Source organism: Paralichthys olivaceus, chromosome 18, assembly GCF_024713975.1.
Source record: "Paralichthys olivaceus isolate ysfri-2021 chromosome 18, ASM2471397v2, whole genome shotgun sequence".
NCBI lineage: Eukaryota > Metazoa > Chordata > Actinopteri > Pleuronectiformes > Paralichthyidae > Paralichthys > Paralichthys olivaceus.
This window is the reverse complement of record NC_091110.1, coordinates 19689617-19710168: the sequence shown is the minus strand read 5'-3', so window position 1 is coordinate 19710168 and position 20552 is coordinate 19689617. Positions and strand designations below refer to the sequence as shown.

The 20552-nt window shown below is 46.1% G+C and overlaps 1 protein-coding gene and 2 long non-coding RNA genes across 8 annotated transcripts in view; 1 reads left to right on the top strand and 2 right to left on the bottom strand.

The window, feature by feature from the left end:
• shroom3 (shroom family member 3) overlaps positions 1-18749 on the top strand; it is a 32748-nt gene extending 13999 nt beyond the window's left edge. For 2 of the 3 annotated variants that reach the window (XM_069513692.1, XM_069513693.1), the window contains 23 exons: positions 3816-3941; positions 5170-5388; positions 5478-5794; positions 5877-6129; positions 6325-6380; positions 6478-6934; positions 7012-7305; positions 7430-7871; positions 7984-8117; positions 8242-8391; positions 8590-9062; positions 9184-9402; positions 9537-9744; positions 9888-10185; positions 11801-11862; positions 12607-12698; positions 12974-13733; positions 13827-14016; positions 14135-14280; positions 15120-15213; positions 15551-15716; positions 15800-15921; positions 16430-18749. In XM_069513692.1, the coding sequence (XP_069369793.1) occupies positions 3816-3941; positions 5170-5388; positions 5478-5794; positions 5877-6129; positions 6325-6380; positions 6478-6934; positions 7012-7305; positions 7430-7871; positions 7984-8117; positions 8242-8391; positions 8590-9062; positions 9184-9402; positions 9537-9744; positions 9888-10185; positions 11801-11862; positions 12607-12698; positions 12974-13733; positions 13827-14016; positions 14135-14280; positions 15120-15213; positions 15551-15716; positions 15800-15921; positions 16430-16819 (5668 nt within the window). In that variant the 3' untranslated portion in view covers positions 16820-18749. Of the gene's footprint in view, positions 1-948; positions 2405-3815; positions 3942-5169; positions 5389-5477; positions 5795-5876; positions 6130-6324; positions 6381-6477; positions 6935-7011; positions 7306-7429; positions 7872-7983; positions 8118-8241; positions 8392-8589; positions 9063-9183; positions 9403-9536; positions 9745-9887; positions 10186-11800; positions 11863-12606; positions 12699-12973; positions 13734-13826; positions 14017-14134; positions 14281-15119; positions 15214-15550; positions 15717-15799; positions 15922-16429 lie in introns of those variants that run through there. The other variant, XM_069513694.1, reaches the window with a different exon arrangement.
• On the bottom strand, positions 3456-16528 carry LOC109646408 (uncharacterized). Its single transcript, XR_011239135.1, has 4 exons — positions 16384-16528; positions 15507-15676; positions 15007-15071; positions 3456-4067 (listed from the first exon to the last, which is right to left on the bottom strand). It is a non-coding gene; the product is annotated as an uncharacterized lncRNA (long non-coding RNA).
• On the bottom strand, positions 16728-20119 carry LOC109647369 (uncharacterized). 4 transcript variants are annotated; one of them, XR_011239138.1, is made up of 4 exons: positions 19935-20119; positions 19675-19773; positions 18899-18986; positions 16728-16887 (listed from the first exon to the last, which is right to left on the bottom strand). It is a non-coding gene; the product is annotated as an uncharacterized lncRNA (long non-coding RNA). The 4 variants fall into 4 exon arrangements; XR_011239139.1 differs by having other exon boundaries at positions 19961-20111; XR_011239137.1 differs by having other exon boundaries at positions 19675-20091.
• Between the last annotated feature and the right edge of the window lie 433 nt (positions 20120-20552).

Sequence of the window (20552 nt, the reverse complement as noted above, 5' to 3'; positions counted from 1 at the left end):
TTACAGCCTCTTCCTGTGTGTTTAACGTGAATCCTGCTGAGACCGAACCCCCTGTTGGTCCCATGGAATCAGATAAACAGGCTAAATGACTCCATTCTCCCACAATCCCCCGGGCCGGGGGCGGTTATCAGATACCAGCGAGGAGAGGGGTGGCTGAAGGACGGAGGGTGGGGGGTGCCCCATGAGGCTGGGTGTTAATCTGAAGAGGACAGACTGACTTCCTCTCTCCCCTTCGTTCACTTTCGTCTTGAACTCTTCTTCCCTCTCCTCCTCGTCATCTTCTTTCCTCTCCTCTCTTTTATGGTCTGTTCTGTTCCTCCTCTTATCTTCTCTCATTTCCGTTCCACTCTTTTCATTCCTTTCATTTCTTTCCTCTTTGAATCACCACATTCTTCTAAAATGACATCACATAATAAAAACACACACACACACACACACACTGAGTGTAGTGTAAGTTTGCGTGTTACCAGACTCGTAAATCAATTTGGGAGTTGTAGTCTGTCGATGCAGTCGAGTGTGTGTTTGTGTACTTTGGTCCTTGATGTTCCAGGGACCTTGAAAAGATCCCAGGACCGACGATGAGCTTCCTCGTGTCCGGTGGTTCCAAGAAGGAACCTCAACACCAGGGGTCGTTAGTCAAGTTGAGGTAGAACCAGTGTTGATCCTCTGGTTCCCTGCAGTCGAACAGAAAGAGTTAAATAATGTAATGACGATGTATTTATGAAAATAATACTTTAATAAACAGACGTGAGGTTTCACCTTAACGAGTTCCCACAATCCTCGAGGTGATTTCATGCTTCCACTCTCGCTCCACTTTTAGTTTCTGAGTAGATAAGACAGATTATTATTATTATTATTATGGGCCGGAGGAACAGTTTCCCACGGCAACAGATAAGGTCTCTGTTCAGAGAGACACACCCTGCACACGCACACACACACACACACACACACACAATGATGGCAGCGTATAAACTGGAGGCCTAATTAATATTTAGCTGCACCAGAGATGAGTCTTGTGATTTTTTCCCAGAGACTCATTCATCTTGATGAGTCTGAGACACATTTACAGTCTGATGTCTGTGGTTGTTTGACTGTCGGGCCTCAGGACACTCTGCTCCGACCGTCCCCTCAGCTCTCAGACGTCCGATGACTCTCAGTCGTGGACGTTAGTGACGATGCAGCTCGTTAACAGCTCGTCTCCGTCGACACGTCCCCGTGTGTTGGGACCTCAGTCCGTCTGACGGTGATAATCTGAGAGTCAATAATAGTGAGTTCATTGTTCAGTGCGGAGCCACATGCTGCATCATGAGACGTCTCCCCCCCCCACGGCCTCAAAATCCATTTCTGTCTCAGTCAGCTCAATAATCCACTGTTTTCTACACCTCCCTCTCTCTGTTTGTCTTCTTACTCCTCCATCCTCCTCTTCTTCACTCCTCCCTTCCTCTTTCACCTTTGCACTTGTTATTGCATCTTCTTCACCTCCTCCTCCAGTTGTTCCTGATTTCATTTTGATCTCACACCAGGAATGACAGAACGGCAGCGTTCCCTTCCTCTCATCCTCCCTTTCCTTTACCTCTCTCTCACCCTTTCCTCTCTTATCCTCCATTTGTAGTTTCTTCATTCCTCTGAATCTTTTCCCTAACTGCTCTTATCTCTCTCCATCCTCCCTCCCTCTCTTTCTGCTCATTCCCTCCCTCCCTCTCTCACTCTCTCTCTCCTCAGACGCTCTGTGTCTCTCGCTCACACATCAGCAGCCACCGTCCAGACCAAGCCAAGGATGTTTACCGCATGCTTTTATCGTACGGCGGCCTAATGACACTTAATTGCGACATTTGTTTAACGAGCTCGGGGGCCAACGCAGCGCGACTCGGTCCGACGTGCCAGAACTGGAAGTGGAGCAAAGAGACGGGATCAGGAGAGGAGAGTCGGAGGAAGTAAAGGAACAGATCATTGAGGAGACACAGAGACTCATTCGATTCAGGACGAGGGTCTCGATTTAATTTAAGTTCAGGTTAAAACTCAAAAAAGGAAATAAGACGAGAATAATTTAAGAAAATTGGGCAGAAGTGGATAAAAGTGTAAGAATCCAGTAGAGAAGTTGTTTTCTTACACAAATGAAATCATGTTGAGCAGAGTTCAGTAGAAATTTAAAAATAGATTAGAAGCCGCTGCCACTTTCTAAGAGAAAAGCTGAAAAGAGCGAAAGAGCAGAAACCAGAATAAAGAAGATTTTGAATTGAACCATGGAGCTGCTGGAGGTCTTCTACCGCAGGAAGCTCCGCAGGAAGCAGAAAAAAGCGGAGTTGGGTCGCTCGGACGGGGCGTTGTGTCGGACGCCATCGGAGACCAACGTCAACAGCCTGGCGACCGGTCTCATCTCCAAGGTCCTCAGGTTCACCGCCAGGTAAAACAGGTCACATGATCCAGGGATGAGCTCTGATCAGCTCAGGACAGAAAGGAAGAGTTGATAGTAACATTTTATATAATCTTACAAATACAATCAACATTTTTAATTAACGGTTTTAATCTTAAAACATTGTTAGAGGAACGAAGTCATGGATTGATTTGTACACACTCGTGTGTTGTGTCAGTGGAGATGTGTGTATTCAGGAGTTTCAGCTGAATTTGTGAGGTTCATATATCTGATATAACATTTATGAGCTTCAGGACTTTTTGGACGTTGACACTTGATTCTGTGACTTTACGTCTTTTTTGGTGGTTCGTACGTGACCTCTGCATCCATCAGATTACCATGGCAACTGAAATATAACCTCTAACAGACAAAGACTTTCTGAGTCTTAGAGACGATGTGGAGCCGGACGATATCACAAAAAATCATATCAAGGATTCAGTTATTGTCAGATATTGATTATCATCACAGTAAATGTCACATTTTTATTTCTTTTAAGTGTAAAGACAGATTTTTGCTTTTTGTTGGTTTTAATCTTTATGAGCAGAGAATGACAAACTCTTAATAACATTTGACAAATCATTTGTGTGTTAAACCTCCTGTGTTTACACAATGCATTACTATAATATCATGTATTGAGCCTTTGTTATTTTGCTCGATATTGTTTAATTTCCAAATTAACAACATTTTAAATCTCATCCGCGTTAATGCCGACCAGGTTTCAGTTGAACTCAACGCCCCCACACCAGCTCCCCACAGACCCAATGCAGAGGGTGAATATCAGCGATGATAACTATGTGCTGAGGTGTTCCAGTCACGTCCTGTCATTACCCACAATCCTGTAGTCTCCTATTTACTCAGATAAAATCTCTTCCTGTTTATCTGCGAGGATAAGCACGCAGCGTGAGAACATGTGGAATGTGACAGGGATGAGGAAAGATTGTTGGAACCGCCGAGCTCGTCCACATCTGTTATCACTGAACTGGTTAGATAACGATGATGTCACATCACGACCAACGGACAACAGAGACACTTTACAAACGTCTGGTGCTCACAGCAAACATTTATTTTCTGTTTACTGCACATTGTATAAAAACAAACAGGGCATTATATTTGCTGCCAAACAAAGGGAGCTATACTGCAGGCGGCCACCAGGGGAGGATCTCTGTGTTTTGGCTTCACTTTAGCTATAATGTCGTCCATCTTTATTTTTTATCTAAGGTGTGAATGAGAATCTGAATGTTATCTCTTAACGTTGTGGAGTAAATGCTTTAAAAATGCAACATGTGGAATATTTGTCATCACAACTATCGTATCAAATAACTGACTCTGTTTTTCACGTCAAAGAGTTTGTGTCATTTAAGGCGATGGTGAACGTTTCTCTCTTTGTATTGTGACCCAACAGACGCAGCGACCCGGCCTCTCGTCCTCACTCGTGGCATTCGACAAAACTCGCCGAAGCTCAGCGAGGGACCGACCAAGAGGAGATGGACGCGATGAGCAGCGTCTGGCAGCACAACTATCACACCAGGTCAGCGCTCCACAACAGATACGATATTAAATATCCATAACTGAGTCTCTGCTGGAACTCCGTCTCCATATTTACTCTCCGGATCAGCTGTTGTGCTCGATGACAGTTAGCCGCCACGTAGTCATCCTGTTGCAATCAAAGGGAAATACAGTTAGTACCCAAACAGCCTTCGTCTTCTGTTCTAGTGACTTCTGTGTTTCTACCGATGTCAAAGTCACAATACTAACAGGAATTCTGCAAGAAAATCTTTCGTGCAGTTTCTGAAAATGTATTTTGAAGCTTAAACCCTTTAACTAACCCATAACCCCAATCTTAACCCTTATCTTAAACCCTAACCATACCTGGTTTAACGGTTAACGTGCTTCATGTCCCCTTAATGTGAGGTTGTAAATACGTTGAGGTCCCTTCATCACATCCTGTGAGTAAAGTCTGTGCAGAAACATTTGTGCGGCTCTGCCTCATTAGAACTGAGGTCAACGACAGAAAGTCAGACTGACTCTGGAGCTGATGTTTCAGCTGCAGAGAAAGTTTCTGACACAACGAAAAGAGGGAAACACAGACAGAGACTGTTCTCTGCTCCAGAGCAGAACTGCATTGTGTTTGGTTGAAGGACACACACACACACACACACACACACACACACACACACGCACACACACACACACGTACACACACACACACACACACACACTTGTTTACAGGGAGGTATCAGCAGATTCACAACCAGGAAACAAAAAGCTTCTTTCAGACGTTCACGTCACAATGAATCAGGTCTTGTTCACTCTTCTTCTGGAAATATCACTTTATCTTTTCTGCACAAAAAAAATCAGCTTGAAAATCTTTTTTAACTTTTAAAAATTTCAAATGAATCTATATAAATATCATGAATATTTTTTACGTGGTAAAACGAGAATATTCTGATGTCGATAGTCTGAATATTCTTGTGTGATCATCACTAACAGGACGTCGTCCTCATGTTGCGATCGCTTGCTATCACCTCTTGTGGTAGAAAGGGGTATTACGAGAGATGACAGTTAGCATGCTATCTTTAGCAGATGTCCCTGCAGCACAATACACAAACGTCTTCAACATGACATCCTGTTTTGTTTTGCATTTTAAAAATATACACATTTATTTTCTAAGCTGAACACACGAGTGTCTGAGTTTAGTGAAGAGACGATTTATTAAAAGACTGAATATTAAATCTTTCCCTCCGTGTCTGTTTCAGTGCCTCGACCACCAACCTGTCCGGCGGCTTTGACTCCGGCGGCAGCTACCTGAGGAAGAGTCCGGACCAGTACAGCTCGAGAGGCAGCATGGAGAGCCTGGACCCTCCCCATTCCTCCCAGCTTCACTCCGGAGCTCAGCACCACCACCCGCTGGGACACCACGCCCACAGTGGACCTCACCCTGCCTACTCGTCCTGCCACCAGCTGTCCTCTGCCAGGTTCACAACGACAAATACACTTCAGCAGACACCGACTGAAAGTGTGACGAGTACAAAACTCTCTAATTAAATCTCTTGTTGTAATTCAGGTCCTCCAACAGCATCGACCACCTCCACAGCAAACGAGACTCCGCCTATTCCTCCTTCTCCACCAGTTCCAGCATCCCAGAGTACCTTGCCTCCACCCCCTCCTTCAGCCCAGAGCGCTCCTATTCTCTAGAGACCGTCCCTCAGAGAGAAGGAGGAGGTGGTGAGATGCAGCAGGCTGACATTCATTACATCCAGGCTGTTTACGACAACCAGCAGGGCCTATCTCAGGAGCACGAGCTAAGTTCCTCCTCCGCAGCGATGCTACGCAACCAAGATTCCAGAGGGACGAGGCCGGGGCTGAACCGAGATCTGCAAGGTGAACTTTCTGTTTTAGCAGTTTTCAGGTGACGTTATACCGACGTGATGATCACCTCTTTTCTTTGTACCATTGGTTGCAGGATCATTGGTTGGCGTCTGCTACCGTGGCACCAGCAGCAGCAGCAGCAGCAGTAGCGGCAGCAGCAGCGGTGGCGTGCCGGCTTCCAACAGACACAGCGTAGGTCCCATATGGAGCCCGGCGGCCAGCGGTAGCTCCTACGAGAGCCTGAAGGGGGCACCAGCTCCACCGCGGCGCAGTGACAGCTATGCAGCCATCAGGAACCACGAGAGACCAAACTCCTGGTCCAGTTTGGACAATGCCCGGTCGCTGCGGTGAGGAGAGGATCAGAGTGATAATTGATTCTAATGCAGAATTATGGGGGAGTGATGATGTTGAGGAGAAGTTGTTAGAAAGTCTGACTCACTGTTTCCTACAAACACCTCATTACGAGAAGGATTTTCTTAAAAGCTCCGAATTTATGTTTAGAAAATGGAATGACACTTTTATATTCTTATGTATTTACTCAGGTCTCTGCAGAAAGGTTCCTGGCATCACTCCAGTGGCCCCGTGGCCTCAGGCGCAGGTACCGTTCAAGTCTATCTCCAATGTTTTGGTTTTGTTTAGTGAGCAGCCGGTGCAAGCTGCAGTGTTTTGTCTTACAAACTTCACTGTGGTTCCAGCTAAAGGCTCGTATGGGATGGAGGGTCAGCTCCACACAGTGATAGAGAAGAGTCCAGAGAGTAGCCCCACCACGAAGCCTCGTCAGGGTGGAGGGTTTCCTCAGCCGCCCTCACCCCCTGAATCTTCCTCTGGGTCTGTAGGCCCCGCCCCCCAGTCCGGCCGACTCATACTTCCCACTGTGATGTACCCCGTCCCCCAGCCCGAGCCCCACTATGCACAGATGCCCAGTTCCAACCCTGGACCAGGCTCCTCTGCTGTCTACCCGGCCCTCGCTAAAGAGAGCAGCCGTCAGCAGGGAACTGGAGGGAGGGATGAAGGAGTGACAGAGCGGCAAAAAGATGGAAAGATATCAACCACAGAAAACGGACACCAAAATAACATTCCTTCTTCTTCACCGTACCCAGAATCCTTCTACCCCTCTTCACAGCTCAGGACTGAAGCACACGACGCAGACAGGTGACGACTTTAAATCACAAACTCACTTGACTTCTTCTAAAAGTTGTAATGCTCACTCAGTCTTTTACTTCTATCAGGCCCCAGCAGACAGATTCAACCGTTGGACAGTACAGTACCTACTTGAAAGCTCCTGGAGGACGATCAGAGGGTCCACCAGGGGCCCAGAGGCCCCAAAACCACCAGGAACCTTTCAGTCAGAGCTACCACGGGTCCTATAGTCACAAGGGCCAGGGACCCCACAGCCACGTGTTCCAAGAACAGAACCAAGGTTTCCACATTCCCCATAACCAGCCCACCCCTCCCAGGCCCTCGTCCTCACAGGAGTGGAGGGACCCCTACCCACCTGTCCAGTCCAGAGGAGACCAGAGCAGGTATGGAGGGATCTGGGCCGTGAATCCATGTGTATACAAGCAGGTTAAAATCAGAAGACATTACTTCATGTCAGTGATTTCTTCTCTTCCTCATCATCTGTTAATTATTTTTCACTCCATTCAGATCAGTGGACCAGACCAGCATTCATTCAGACTCAGAGGCGTTCTCCAGGTCTTCACAGGGACAGGTACCACCCACCCACTCCCCTGTCCACTCTCAGCATCAGGCTCCACCCACCTCTGCCCCCCAGACGTCTCCCCGTCATCTCAGCGACTCAGCGGCTTTGCAGTACCAGCACTGGGACCACAGAGAGCGGGAGAAAGACAGAGAACACCCACTGACTCGGCTGGAGATCGCCCTCGTCGAGGTGCAGCGCTGCGCCAGCTCTGACAGTGTCGTCTCTGCCAGTAGCCATGGCAGCAGTAGCTTTGAAGATGGCAGCCACGGGCCAACCCGTAGCCTCTCGGTCTTGGAGAAAGTCAGTCGCTTTGAGCGCCGGGAACGTGCCGGAAAGCAGCGCAGTCACAGCACAAACAATTCACAGAGCAAAGCAAACCATCAACGGGTAAATCAAACTTAGAAATAGTTTTTAAAGAGCATTTGATTGTAAAAAGCACCAAACTGATTTCAACTAACCTCATATATCGATGCTTCTGTTTTTATTTTCTCTGGATCAGATGACTGAGAAAGGCCGGAGCTCCCCCTGCGGAGCAGATGACCTGAGACACATGCTGGAGAGAAGCACTAATGGGACCAAAGCCCACAGAACTCTCAGCTACAGGGGAACGAGCAACGACCTCATGAAATACAGGTAGAAGAGAAGCTGGAGCTAATGGAGCTGAATGTCTTTTCCCTGCATCAGATCTATATGATCCCAAAATGAGTTTGAAATATAACTATTTATAACAGTTACACTTTTTCTCTGTGCTGCCCAGGACTACAGCAGATCCCAGTTCAGCTCTCCAGAGGAGTCGCAGCAGCTTCCAGCTGGAAGATTCCAGGGAGATGGACGGCAACAAAGACTTCACATGGAGACAGGACGTCCAGGAGGTGCTGGGCACCATGCAGGACACGCCCCTCAACAGGTCAGAGAGCTTTACTGGTTTAGAGTCCTCCAACAATTCAGGCTCCCGACAGCTTACAGGCCTTCACAAGGTCAGAGTTCTCAGACAGGATCTCCAACAAGTCAGAGTCCTTCAACAAGTCAAGAGTCTTCCAGGACCTAAGAGGTCGATCATAATATACTGAGTCTTAATGCATCTGTATCCTCTTTCTCTGACCAGATCTTACAGAGACTCTTTGAAAGATGCCCAGTCTAAGGTCCTGCGGTCCACCTCCTTCAGACGGAGAGACCTCAGCTCCTCAATCAGTCCTCCACCCGCAGCTCCTTGTCCTGCGTTCTCCTCCAGCAGCCACCAGCCTCCAGCCGTCCCGGCCAAGTATCACTCCCTGGAGAAAAAAGGCCCAAAAACCATGCCCAAGCCACATGGCATCATCATCACACCACAGTCCCCACCGCCGGTCACTTCCCCTCACACCCCGAAGGAGCGGCACGTGGTTAGCCCGGAGCTTCGAGGACAGAGCCCGCCAACTCTTCCCAGCGTCCCACCAGTTGGACCACCTGCTCTGACACGGATCTGTGGCCGCAAGCGTCTGATGGCCGAGCAGAAGAAGCGCTCATACTCGGAGCCAGAGAATTTGAACGAGGTTGGGGTTTCAGATATTGAGACTGCTGCCCTCTTCAGGCGTGGAGGAGGTAAATAAGAGCACTTTAGAAAAAGCATATTAAAAGCAGCCGCACACAAATTTACCAAGTCAGTAACATTTTGAGTCTATATGTGGCTAATCATGAGCTCTGACCCTGATCTCCCTCCCAGAGACCAGCGTGGCAGACCGGCGGAGGATATTTGAACTGGCAGCCAGTCGTGTCGGGGGCGGGGCTTCTCAGAACGCCGCGCCGAGGCCCGACCTACGGCAGCTTCAGCACGACGCTCTCACCGAGTATGTGGAGAGGAAGAGAAGTGTGAGGAGAGGAGAGGGAGGACAGAGGAGGCCTCGCAGTGCTTTTATACAACCTGACAACAACAGTCATATGGGTGAGTGAGTGAGGAGGAAGTGATGAGTCGACCGAGAGAAGGAAAACAATGACGACAAAGACAAATATAAAATCACTTTCTACCTCTCTCTCATTTTCCCCTGCTTCCTTCCCTCTGTCCTAACTTCCCTCCAGTCTCCTACAGTTACTCAGAAACCCAGAGCCTCTCCTCCGCCTCCAGCTTGCTCTCCCTCCAGGACTCTGGCCCAGAACAAAGCCACTCTGGGGAGCGGCGCATCTGCTCCACCGTTCTCCCTGGAACCGACCTGCGTAACCACCAGTCCAACCTCTTCTACCCGGGCAGAGTGACGAGTCCAAGGCCTCCAGCGCACCCGCCACACCGGTGACCAAAAGCAGACACATGCAACATCTAACGCCGGCTTCTTTCCATAGTCATGATGTGGTTTTCAGGATTTCAGTGTCAGGGTCTCATTCGAAATATGAATTTTTACAGTTTTATAACTTTTTCTGTTTTTCTATTTGCAGTGCTCCTCCTGACTCTCCTCCTGAGCCCCAGGGCAAGATCCTCCAGGACCTCAGTGCTGAGGCAGGTCTCAGCAGACACAGTCAGTCTTTGAGCAGAGACCCAGGTCCGGGCCACCAGCAGCCGGACGCAGAGGCTCAGCTCAGCCTGGGTCTGTCCAAGCAGCTCAATGGGGCTCTGGAGAGGGCCGGGTCGAATCGGAGCCCAGGAAGGTCGGTGTCTGCTGAGGATCTGCTGGGACAATCTGAGAGACAACCGACAAACTTCCTCTCCTCCGCGTCCGTGGAGAGAGTTAACAAGGTAAGACAAGGATTGTCCAATCAGACCCAATTATGGAAGTGATGTCACATCACAATACTCCTCATTTACATGATGCTAGTCGGGCTCGTCCTGTAATGACAGCAGGTAAAGCGAGAGCAGAGTTATTTCCTACATGCGCTAAAAAAGGTTAACCAATCCCAACTGAGAGGTGCAGCTGACCAATCAGAGAAGACTGGGCTTTATCAGGAGGAGGGTCTTAAAGAGACAGAGGCTGAAAAGGGGAGCTGCAGCGATGGACAGTCTGAAGACACTCATGTGATTTCTTAACATTTGTGCATTTAGACCTTTCACAGTAATCACTTATTAAAATGACGAGCAGATTTATCGCGTCCGACAAGGATAAAATATCCAAATGTCTTTCAAAACAACACTAGACACAAGTTCTAAGTCTTAAGACAAAGTTGCATCTCAGCTTTAGAGTTTGTGTGATATTGTCCACTCGGGTAGGAAATTAAATATATGAGCTTCTCAAAACAAATCTGAAACAGTCGGGATCCTTGATTATTTGACGACAGTTTGCCGTTGGGACATTTGGTCCCAGAGTCGCACAGGACAGGAAATTCCCCGAATCCTCAGGGTTTCCTGTGAGGTGCCAGAGAGCCGGAGACGGTGGCTGGGCGCTGTCCGATGTGGACGATGGCAAAGATAACACGCGCACGTATACAGAACATACGACAGATCTACAGAGGTCCTAAAGGATGAATTTGTCATTTATCTCTGTCAGTGATCAGAGTGTCACATAAACATCATTAGAGTTCAGACAGACCAACGGACACTCTGTCCTCGGGGGGGGGGGGGGGGGGCAGTTATTTCAGGTGATTTTTATTTATTTGTTTTTTTAATCCACTGGTTCATGACTCCAGATTCTGCTGGAGAGTTGTCGGTGTGTGAGTCTACAGCCGAGCAGAAAAAAAATGAAAATATCGCACCACTTGATTAATAAAGTGATGATTAGCACATGAAGCAGTTTTTCTTTTTAAAGTAAAAGAAGCTTGTGATGGAGATCAAACAGTGTTTTCAGGGTTTGGTAAAAACTCTGTGGTCAGACATGTGATTACTGATGATGCCACAGTCCTGGTTTGTTCTTTCTATGGTCACTTGAAAACAGGGACACTCAGTGTTTCATGAGTCAACCAGCGAACAAAAGGTTCTCTACATTTAGATTTATTCAATTAGATTCAGATGTTTACACGATAATATACATTTTCAGTAACATGATTATTGTCCAGGAGTTTTTGAGTAATCCTGATAATTAACAGAAACAAATGCAGATTAAAGATTTCAAGAACTTTATTTTCGTGGTTTCCTCAAAATGTGACATTTACATGTTGAACCATACTGAAAATATCTCAAGGAAACAGGAGACAAAGCTGCACATTAAATATTAATACATTTAAATAAATAGGTCTATAAATACACTTGAAAAGTTAAAATCATGTTTATCACAGGTCACATTATTGTGCTGTGGTTTAATAGATAAATAAATCTGGGATATCAAACAGAGAAATCTTTATGAATGGATATGAAACATGAATTCAATATGACTCCGTGAAAATCTTCTAGTTTTTAACAGGAGCGTGTTTGTGTGTTTCAGGACGTCCCTGCAGCCGACGGCCGGATGTTCATCTCTGAACGCTGCGCTCTACCTGCGGACAGGTACTCAAACATGTGACCAAGCAGCAGGTTTCACATCCTGGGTTTAAAATGAGAGAGAGCACAGCCGGTGGAAGGAGAGAACGAAAGTGAGGAAGAGTCAAAGAAGGAAGGACGAGGGAAGTGAAAAGAGGGAGAACAAGAAAGGAATGTAAAAGAAATTGAAGAAAGGACGGATGAGAGAAAGAGGGAGGGAGATGAGGGGAATGAACAAGGGATGATGGATTGAGGTAGAAGTGAGGAAGAGTCTTCTCCAAATGGTTTTAAATAAAACTCCAGGCAAGCTCGTGGAGAGGGAGAGAGAGAGAGGGAGGGAGGACTGGTTGGTATGAAGGGAGGAGAAGATGAAGGACGAGGCAGTATGAGGGAGGTGAAAAATGATGGAGTGAGGGGGAGGAAGATAGGAAATGAGACAAAAGGAGTGTTGGGGTTGGATCCAGGGGCTTAAGAGTTTAGAGGAGGGAGGAAGAGGAGGAGTGACGAAGAGGAGGAGGAGGAGACACTGAGGAATTTAAGGAAGATGGAAAAATAAACGAGACACCAAACACTGCCCAGAGATGGATGTTTGTTCTGAAGATGTGAAGGTCAAAGGTCACCACAGGAATCTGAGTGTTTACACTGATCGTCTGAACTCAACCAGGAAGCTGCTGAACACCGACGTTAAAAACCGCGACACGCTCTGAGCAAACAGGAAGTTAATAATGAACCCAACTCATTCAACCCTCTGTAACTTCTGGTTTCTTTCAGACCTGCAGACGTCCACGCATCAGAGGGTCTCACCTGTCCCCAACCATCCCAGGACAGACTGAACGCACCCCCACCTGCAGCACCGTCTCAAGGTCCCTCACACTTTTAAATGTCTCCATAGAGCTTGTCCCAAAGTCCAAGAGTCTCAGCATTAAAAAAAACTTCTAGGGATTCGTCTCTGACCCACAATGCATCATAATTCATCCAATAGTTTTTGCATAATCTTGCTTACAAACAACAAACCAATGGATGGGGGTGAAAACATAACCTCCATAATTAGCTCTATGGCCTCGGACTAATCGAATCATTGGTTCGTGATAATTCTCTGAAGTCTGTCTCTGACTCTTCTTTATGTTTTGATTCGCAGACCCAGGCTCCTCCTCCTCATACACTCCTGTCACCCGTAGAGAGCGCCAGAGGAACACCGAGCGCCAACGAGCCCACAGCACCTCCACCCTGGCGGCCTCTGTCGGCCTGCCCTGCCCCTTCTTCTCTCCCGAGCCTCAGGATGGAGGCGGCACCGAGTGGCAACCCAACGAGAGTTTGAGCCTAGTTAACCTGGACGCCATCGCCTACCCGGGCATCCCGCCCACCAGCACCAGCGCCGTGGGTGCTGTCACTAACACGACCGGGCTCGATGAAACCCTGGTGACGGACGGACAGACAAGACGCCGTCTGAGTGACGCCAGCATTCTAGAGGACAGTGAGCAGGACATCCACAGAGGACGAGCGCACAGCTTAGAGATGGGGGAGGGGCATTCTTCAGAAAACACCAAACATCTTTTACCAGTGATGCCAACACCCCTGTCCCAGCTCTCGGCCCCACCCAACAAGAAGGACAGCGAGAACAATTTGCTGTCTCCTTCCCCGACTTTCTATCCGTCCATGCGCCACCTGTCCTCACTGAGAATCTCAGAGTCCAGCCTGTTGAGCCCCTACGAGCAGCCGCATCCGTTAGAATCCTCCCGAGGACGCTCACAGGACGACTATGACGAGGTCTTCCTCCAAAACCCTCCCCCTCCCTCACCTCCTCCACCAATCAGAGAGACAAGCATCGTGGAGGACTTCCCACCTCCCCCACCTCCTGTCGACCTGGAGCAGGAAACTGAACTCCAGTCTGTGGGAAGGTTTGTCGTCCGTGATTTGAACCTTTTTGATTTGATTCTTATTCAATGTCTCTTCCATGAGTCCAGTACTAATTCAGAACTTTCCACCAAAAGGTTGTCTCCTCCTCCTCCACCTCCAATGCCCCCCTCCTCCGCTGTCCTCCCTCCACCTGTGCTCTCCACCGTCACCCCCATCAACACCTACACCACAACCCAGGACAGCCTCAGTCTGGAGTACCAGCCCCTCCCTGAGAGACAAAAGACACCAGAGGAGCAGCGAGTGGAGGCGCTGGCCCAGAAGTTGGTTGGTACCTAACTCTACCTCTGTCCTAGTTCAAACTATACTTCTGTCCCGAGTTACGACTCCGTCTTTGTCCTCTTATCTAGTTTGGTCTTAACTCTTCCATTTTCATTGTGCCCAGGTGTTGCTGGACAGCTCTCTGGCGCCCCTCCTGGACACGTGGGGAGCTAAATCCACGGTTGAGATTATGAAGGAAATCTTTCCAAACAGCAGAACCGCTGATAAAAGTCACTGGCTGCACAGAGGCAGCCGTCAGATGGACGACAGGTACATTCTGACATCATGTGTTATTTCAGTCAGCTGATGTTTTTTAATCTGGAGAAACGAACCTCTGCTGTCTCTGCACGTTGAGGCTTTTAAAGTCAGCGACATTTAAACTGTGTTTTGTTTGTTGGTGAACATCGTGTTCGGAATGTTTCCTCAGGAGAGGACTCATCAGTCATCCACTAAAGATTTCAACAGAATCTTTCCATTAGAAATGTGTTGACTGATCATAGTGAAACGTCTGCAGCTCTTTCATGTGTAAGTCACACGTGTTTCTTGTTTCCAGAATAAATCCATCTAAAGTGTTTTTGGGGGATTTGGAAACGATGAAGCAAAGTTTCGTCTGAATGTAAATTAGGTTGAATCCTCTGTGCTTCACTGGAAGCGGGTTAGAAGGTGAAAGTGTGATTTCCTGTTAATGACATCATCAGTCAGGACCGACCAGACGAACCAGATCAACAGTTTCAATATGTTTCAGTGTCTAAAAGAAGCTGCAGCAGTTTCAGCTCGGAAAGTGTTTTCAATCCTTCTGTTGTCGTAGTCGGAGGTTCATTACTTATTATTACTTTGTTTACTTGTTTGATTTTAATGTGACAGAGTCAGGGATTCACAGAACTACACTGCCACCTGGCGGCCATAGAGTACAATATTCACACAAGTCAGACAATTAAAGAATTTAATAAATATGAACAAATATTACAGATGGAAGATGAAAACAGGAGCTCATACCAGCGGGTCTGCGATTTTCTTGTGTTCTGATTTGTCTCTGAGGTCCAGTCCGGCTCATCTTCAGTCTGTATTTGGGAAAAATAAATAAAGTTTTATTGATCATGTTTCCTCAGGATCCAAGATGGTATTTTTGGTTCTGCTCCAAGGGCAGTGATGGATGGAGACACAGAGACTGAGGAGGACGACAAAGATGTCAACACTAGGAAGGTAAAAAGAACTCTTCACCTTATCATCATTATAAACCAATTATATATTATAAACTAATTAATATAAAATCTATTGCAAAGCACAAACATAAACACCAGAGTCTCACATCAGGTCTATAAGTAAAATGTCTTTTACTTTAAAACAGATATTTCGTAAAATTCCTGGATCCGACTCGTTCATTGAATTTGCTCCAAATATAAACGAGTTCTTCCCTCAGACAAGTTTTTAATAAAGTCAGTTGTGTAAACTGCTTCAGACTAAACATTCAGAAAAACAGATGAGAACTTAACTACCTTGACAAGTGAAACTCCTGGGAATCTCCCTCCTTGTCCACCAGGTGGAGCTGTGTGAGGCTCTGAGGAGCAGCGTGGACGCTCTGCGGCAGGAGAAGGAGGCGCTGAGCGAGGAGCAGAAGCATCACCAGGAGCTGGGGGCGAGCGTGGAGGCGTTGGTGCAGGAACGCCTAAAAACCAACGAGAGGGACAAGTACAGCATGTTCATCGGTACAGCACCACACCGTCACTAATAATACTGCAGCTCCCATGATGCCTTGCTGCTAGTAGAGACTGAGATGTTGTGTTTGCAGGAGATCTGGAGAAAATCGTGAACCTGCTGTTGTCGCTGTGCAGTCGACTGTCGAGGATCGACAGGTCGCTGGTCGCCCTGCAGAGGGAGGAGCTAACGCAGGAGGAAACAGCAGAGGAGCGGGTGAGACAGGATGACGCTCACCTGTCTAACGTTCACGACTTTACCTGTCTGACATATACATGAGTTCAACTGAGCTCCATGACTCGTGAAAACATTTGCCTCTGTGGTGGCGCCACCCGGAGGCAAAACTAATTTTGTTTTCTGTTTCGTCCCATTGTGAACACGATATCTTAAAAATGCTTCAAGGGAGTTTTTTCAAATTCCACAATAATGTTCGATTTGACTCAAAGATGAACTGATTATATTTGGTCACTATGACCTCAAACCCTTTTTGTTTATCTGAAGAACTGAATGAATGGTTAGATTTCAGTGTCAAAGGTCATGAAAACTTATGAGTCTGAAGAAAATGAGAAAACTGATAATTTTATGAGTTCATTCTTTAACATTTTGATTAAACGTTGGTTAAAAGTTGTAAAGTTGTAGTTTCCATTGAGATTTAAATAAGTTTCAAAGTATAAATACCTGTTTTGAATCAACTGTTGAAACCTCGTCTCCTCCTCTTCGTCAGGATTCCCTCCATCACAAACGCTCTCTGCTCCTCCGTCAAACCGAAGACGCCTGGGAGCTGAAGGAGAACCTGGACCGGCGGCAGCGGGTCGTCCACGCCATCCTGTCCGGCTACCTCACCGAACCACAGCTCCAGGACTACCGGCTCTTCGTCAGCACCAAACCCTCGCTTCTGATTCGCCGACGGCACTTAGAGGACCTCATACGACAGGAGGAGGAGCAGCTGACGCGGCTCGCAGAGAGCCTGCCCGTGGACGTGGCGCAGGCTCGCGGCTGGTCGAGGGCCTCCCCCTTCCTGCTGCAAGGCCCCACGACCTGTTCCTCTTTGTTTCCACCACTGCTGCCAGGCCCCGCCCACTCCGTCAGGCCCACCACCGTGACGTCACTGTGACGTCATGGCGATGCCACTGCTGCAGGTGGCAGTGGAGGACAGGAAATGATGAAGATTCCTTAAAAACTCTGAAAGTGTCACATGAAGGAGAAGAACCCGAGGCAGGTTCAGTTCACACTGAAGAAGCTCTGCAGGATTCAAACTGTTCACGGCCTCGTCACCATTCACACCTCAACGTCAGCCTGGACTCAAACCAACTGCTGTCAATGTTTCTGAAGCTGTTTTCAGATGTGAACCACCGACGTGAGAACAAATGTCTGCGTCAGTGTCTCTGGATGTTTTCTGGAACTTTTCCTGCAGCCTCTCGTAAAATGTCAGAATCCATACAACAGCAAAATGTCCGGAACATTCAAAGTGAGTGAGCGGACGTGACGGACGTGTTGATGGAAGAACACGAATCTTAATTCTCCATGAACAAACATGACAGCTGAGTCAGCAGCTTCTTCTTCCAACATCTTCTCTACAGAATTTATACGTCATGTCCCGCCTCCTGCTGCTCTACAGGCTCCACCCCTCGCCTGAACATTCACACACACTGACACTACACAACACGTCCACTCAACATGCGACACAGCTCATGTCTGGAAACAGCTTCTTTGTCCTCAGATTTGAAGACAGCTCATCGTCAAACGCTTTAAAGAACAATTCTAGTGTCACAGCTAAAAATCTTCTGATCAAAATACACGACATGTCTGAAGAGTCTGAACTAAAATAAATCATTTCTGATCCTTCCAACAGGTAAACATACATCCTTCAGAACTAGAATCACTCAGAGCTCGTAACTCCTCTGAGCCGATGCACGTGCAGGTTAAAAAGAAGCATGAATGGTAGAAACGCTTCCGTCTCTAGAATTGTCCTTAAACGACCCTGACGCTTCTTTACGGAGCGCCAAACATTCAGACGTTAGTGGGCGTGTCCTCGCCCACAGATCTGAACTGTTCTCGTCACTGTCACAGCATCACTGCAGCTCGTAGCACTTTCAGCTCTTTGACTGGTTCACGATGAATTTACACTGAACCAGAAACTTTTTCCCTCTTTTCAAACATTTGACGTCCCAATAATTCACATTCCTGATTCATAGTTTTAATTTCTGGATACGAAGTTTAGTTTGGACCAAAAACGAGAATTTTATATATGATGAAATTTTCTTAAAATTTGAGAAGAAACTATTTAAAGTGGTAAAATATCTAAACACAGTTGATCATTGAGAAACAGAAACTACTAACACATGATACAAACATGAGACGAGCGTCATACAAATGAAATTCTTTATTTAAGCTGAAGGTTTTCATTCAGTTAAAGAATCAGCACTTTGTCTCAGGACGGAAACTGGAGGGAGGAGAATTTAACATTTGTGGCTTCACATTGACTTCAACTAGGACCTATGAATTAAAATAATGAATTTATAATAAATATAAAAGGTTGCACCACTTTGATCAAATACTTCTCATTACGACACTATCACTTTGTGACATCGAGTGTTTTCTTTCCTCTTTATTCTCATTTCTCCATCAATAAAACATCAGGTTTAAACACCAGTCACGTGTTCTTCACATGTAGCAGAAGCCATTTCACTTCCCTCCCGGACTCCAAATGGCACAAAGAGCTTCTGTTCTACAGGGTCAATATTTATTGTGTAATAAAAATCTGCAGCGACGTGTAAATCTAAAATACAGAAGTTTTTTTTTTTTTTTTAATTCTTTGAGAGCACCTTTTAAACATGCTACAAACTTTCCAGCTCACGTTCTGCCTTCTGTCGTCGTCACTGATTTTACTGTTTGTTTTATTGTTTTGTTTTTTCCATAAACAGAGAATCTGAGACATTTCTTGGTTTTATCGTTGAATCAAATTCAATGTTTGCTTTGAAAGAATAGGGGGGGATTTGAAAACTGCTCCTGGTTTTTGCAAAATAAAAGTATTTCATAAACGACTTCAGACTCTTTATATATATTCAGTCATTCTCCTCATACACCTGCTATAATCTGGTCATTCCTCCAGTAGGGGGCAGTGTCTGAATTAGTATCACAGACTGATGAGACCTCAGGAGAATAAAGAATAAAAAAGTTTGCAGTGACTCACGTTCCTGCAGGAGCCAGAATGTTTGTTCTGCTGTTGATTGACCTGCTGCACGAAGCTGCCGCTCGTCATCGTGTCACCTTCAGAGAATCTGAAGAAAAACAGCAAAGAGACGTGTGAGGAATTTAATCAAGTAGAGTTAAACACAAGAAAATAAAAGTTCAAACTGTAAAAACTACAGAAAGTAAAACTGGACCAAGAAAAATCTAACGAACAAAGTGAAGCACAGAGACAATAAACAGACATCAAACATTAAAACAATGAACTTAAAGTGCAAACGATGACTAATACAAAAATACAAATCTACAAAACTAAAGTTCACGAGGACATTATAAATCTCTGAATATCTAAAGAACAAAACACAAATAGTTCAACACAGCACGTTTCGAAGACAAATCTGAAATCTGAAGATCATGCAACACAAAGTTTTTCAAAAGTTCACAACATCACATCAGACATGTTGGGACAAACAAAATGACCAGACACAGATTTTTTAAATTTGTAGTTTTATTCAAAGAAAACATTCAGATTCAACAACTCAAACATTTTCCTTCATTTCACTGAACATGTGTTGAAGAGAACCATTTTAGAAAACCACATATATAACAATTCAATATTTAACTAAGTTCAGTAACTAACAGAAATCGTATTTAAACACTCGACTCTTCCACATTGACTTATTTTATTTGAACTTTCAACGAACGTGCAGTAGAACAAACTTAAAAACAGAATAATCTCCAAACTTACTTGAGGCCACACGGTTCAAACAAAGGACTCACCTGGAAACACTCTGAGCTTATATAACCTCCCCTTCATGACTCCGCCCCCCTGCACAGGTGACCCCTTCACCAACACGACCTCTGATTGGACAGAACCAGCTGCAGTGAGATGAAGAGAAGAGCACAGAAGGGATGTTGTCCATCTTGTCTTATGTCCTCAAAGTGGACTGCATGGTAATGATGTCTGATCTACTGAGCGTCCACATGGTTTTCATAGTACTCTCATAGACTGATACAAGACAGAAGACAGTCAGATTTACCTTTAGCTCGCAGGTTCGATACTCACCTGTATCGATGATCACAAGGCCAAAACATTTGATGACACTAAGGTGAACAACTGAAGTTATGTTCCTCTAACATCAGCTGGTGGCCACTAACACCTGCTAACACCTACAAACATCTGCTAACACCTGCTAACATCTTCTAACACCTGCTAACACCTTCTAACATCTACTAACATCTGCTAACACCTGCTAACATCTTCTTACACCTGCTAACATCTTCTAACATCTTCTAACACCTGCTAACACCTGTTAACACCTACAAACATCTGCTAACATCTACTAACATCTGCTAACACCTGCTAACATCTACTAACACCTGCTAACATCTTCTTACACCTGCTAACATCTTCTAACACCTGCTAACATCTTCTAACACCTGTTAACACCTACAAACACCTGCTAACACCTGCTAACATCTGCTAACACCTACAAACACCTGCTAACACCTGCTAACACCTGCTAACATCTTCTAACACCTGCTAACACCTGTTAACACCTACAAACACCTGCTAACATCTGCTAACACCTGCTAACATCTGCTAACACCTGCTAACATCTGCTAACATCTGCTAACACCTGCTAACACCTGCTAAC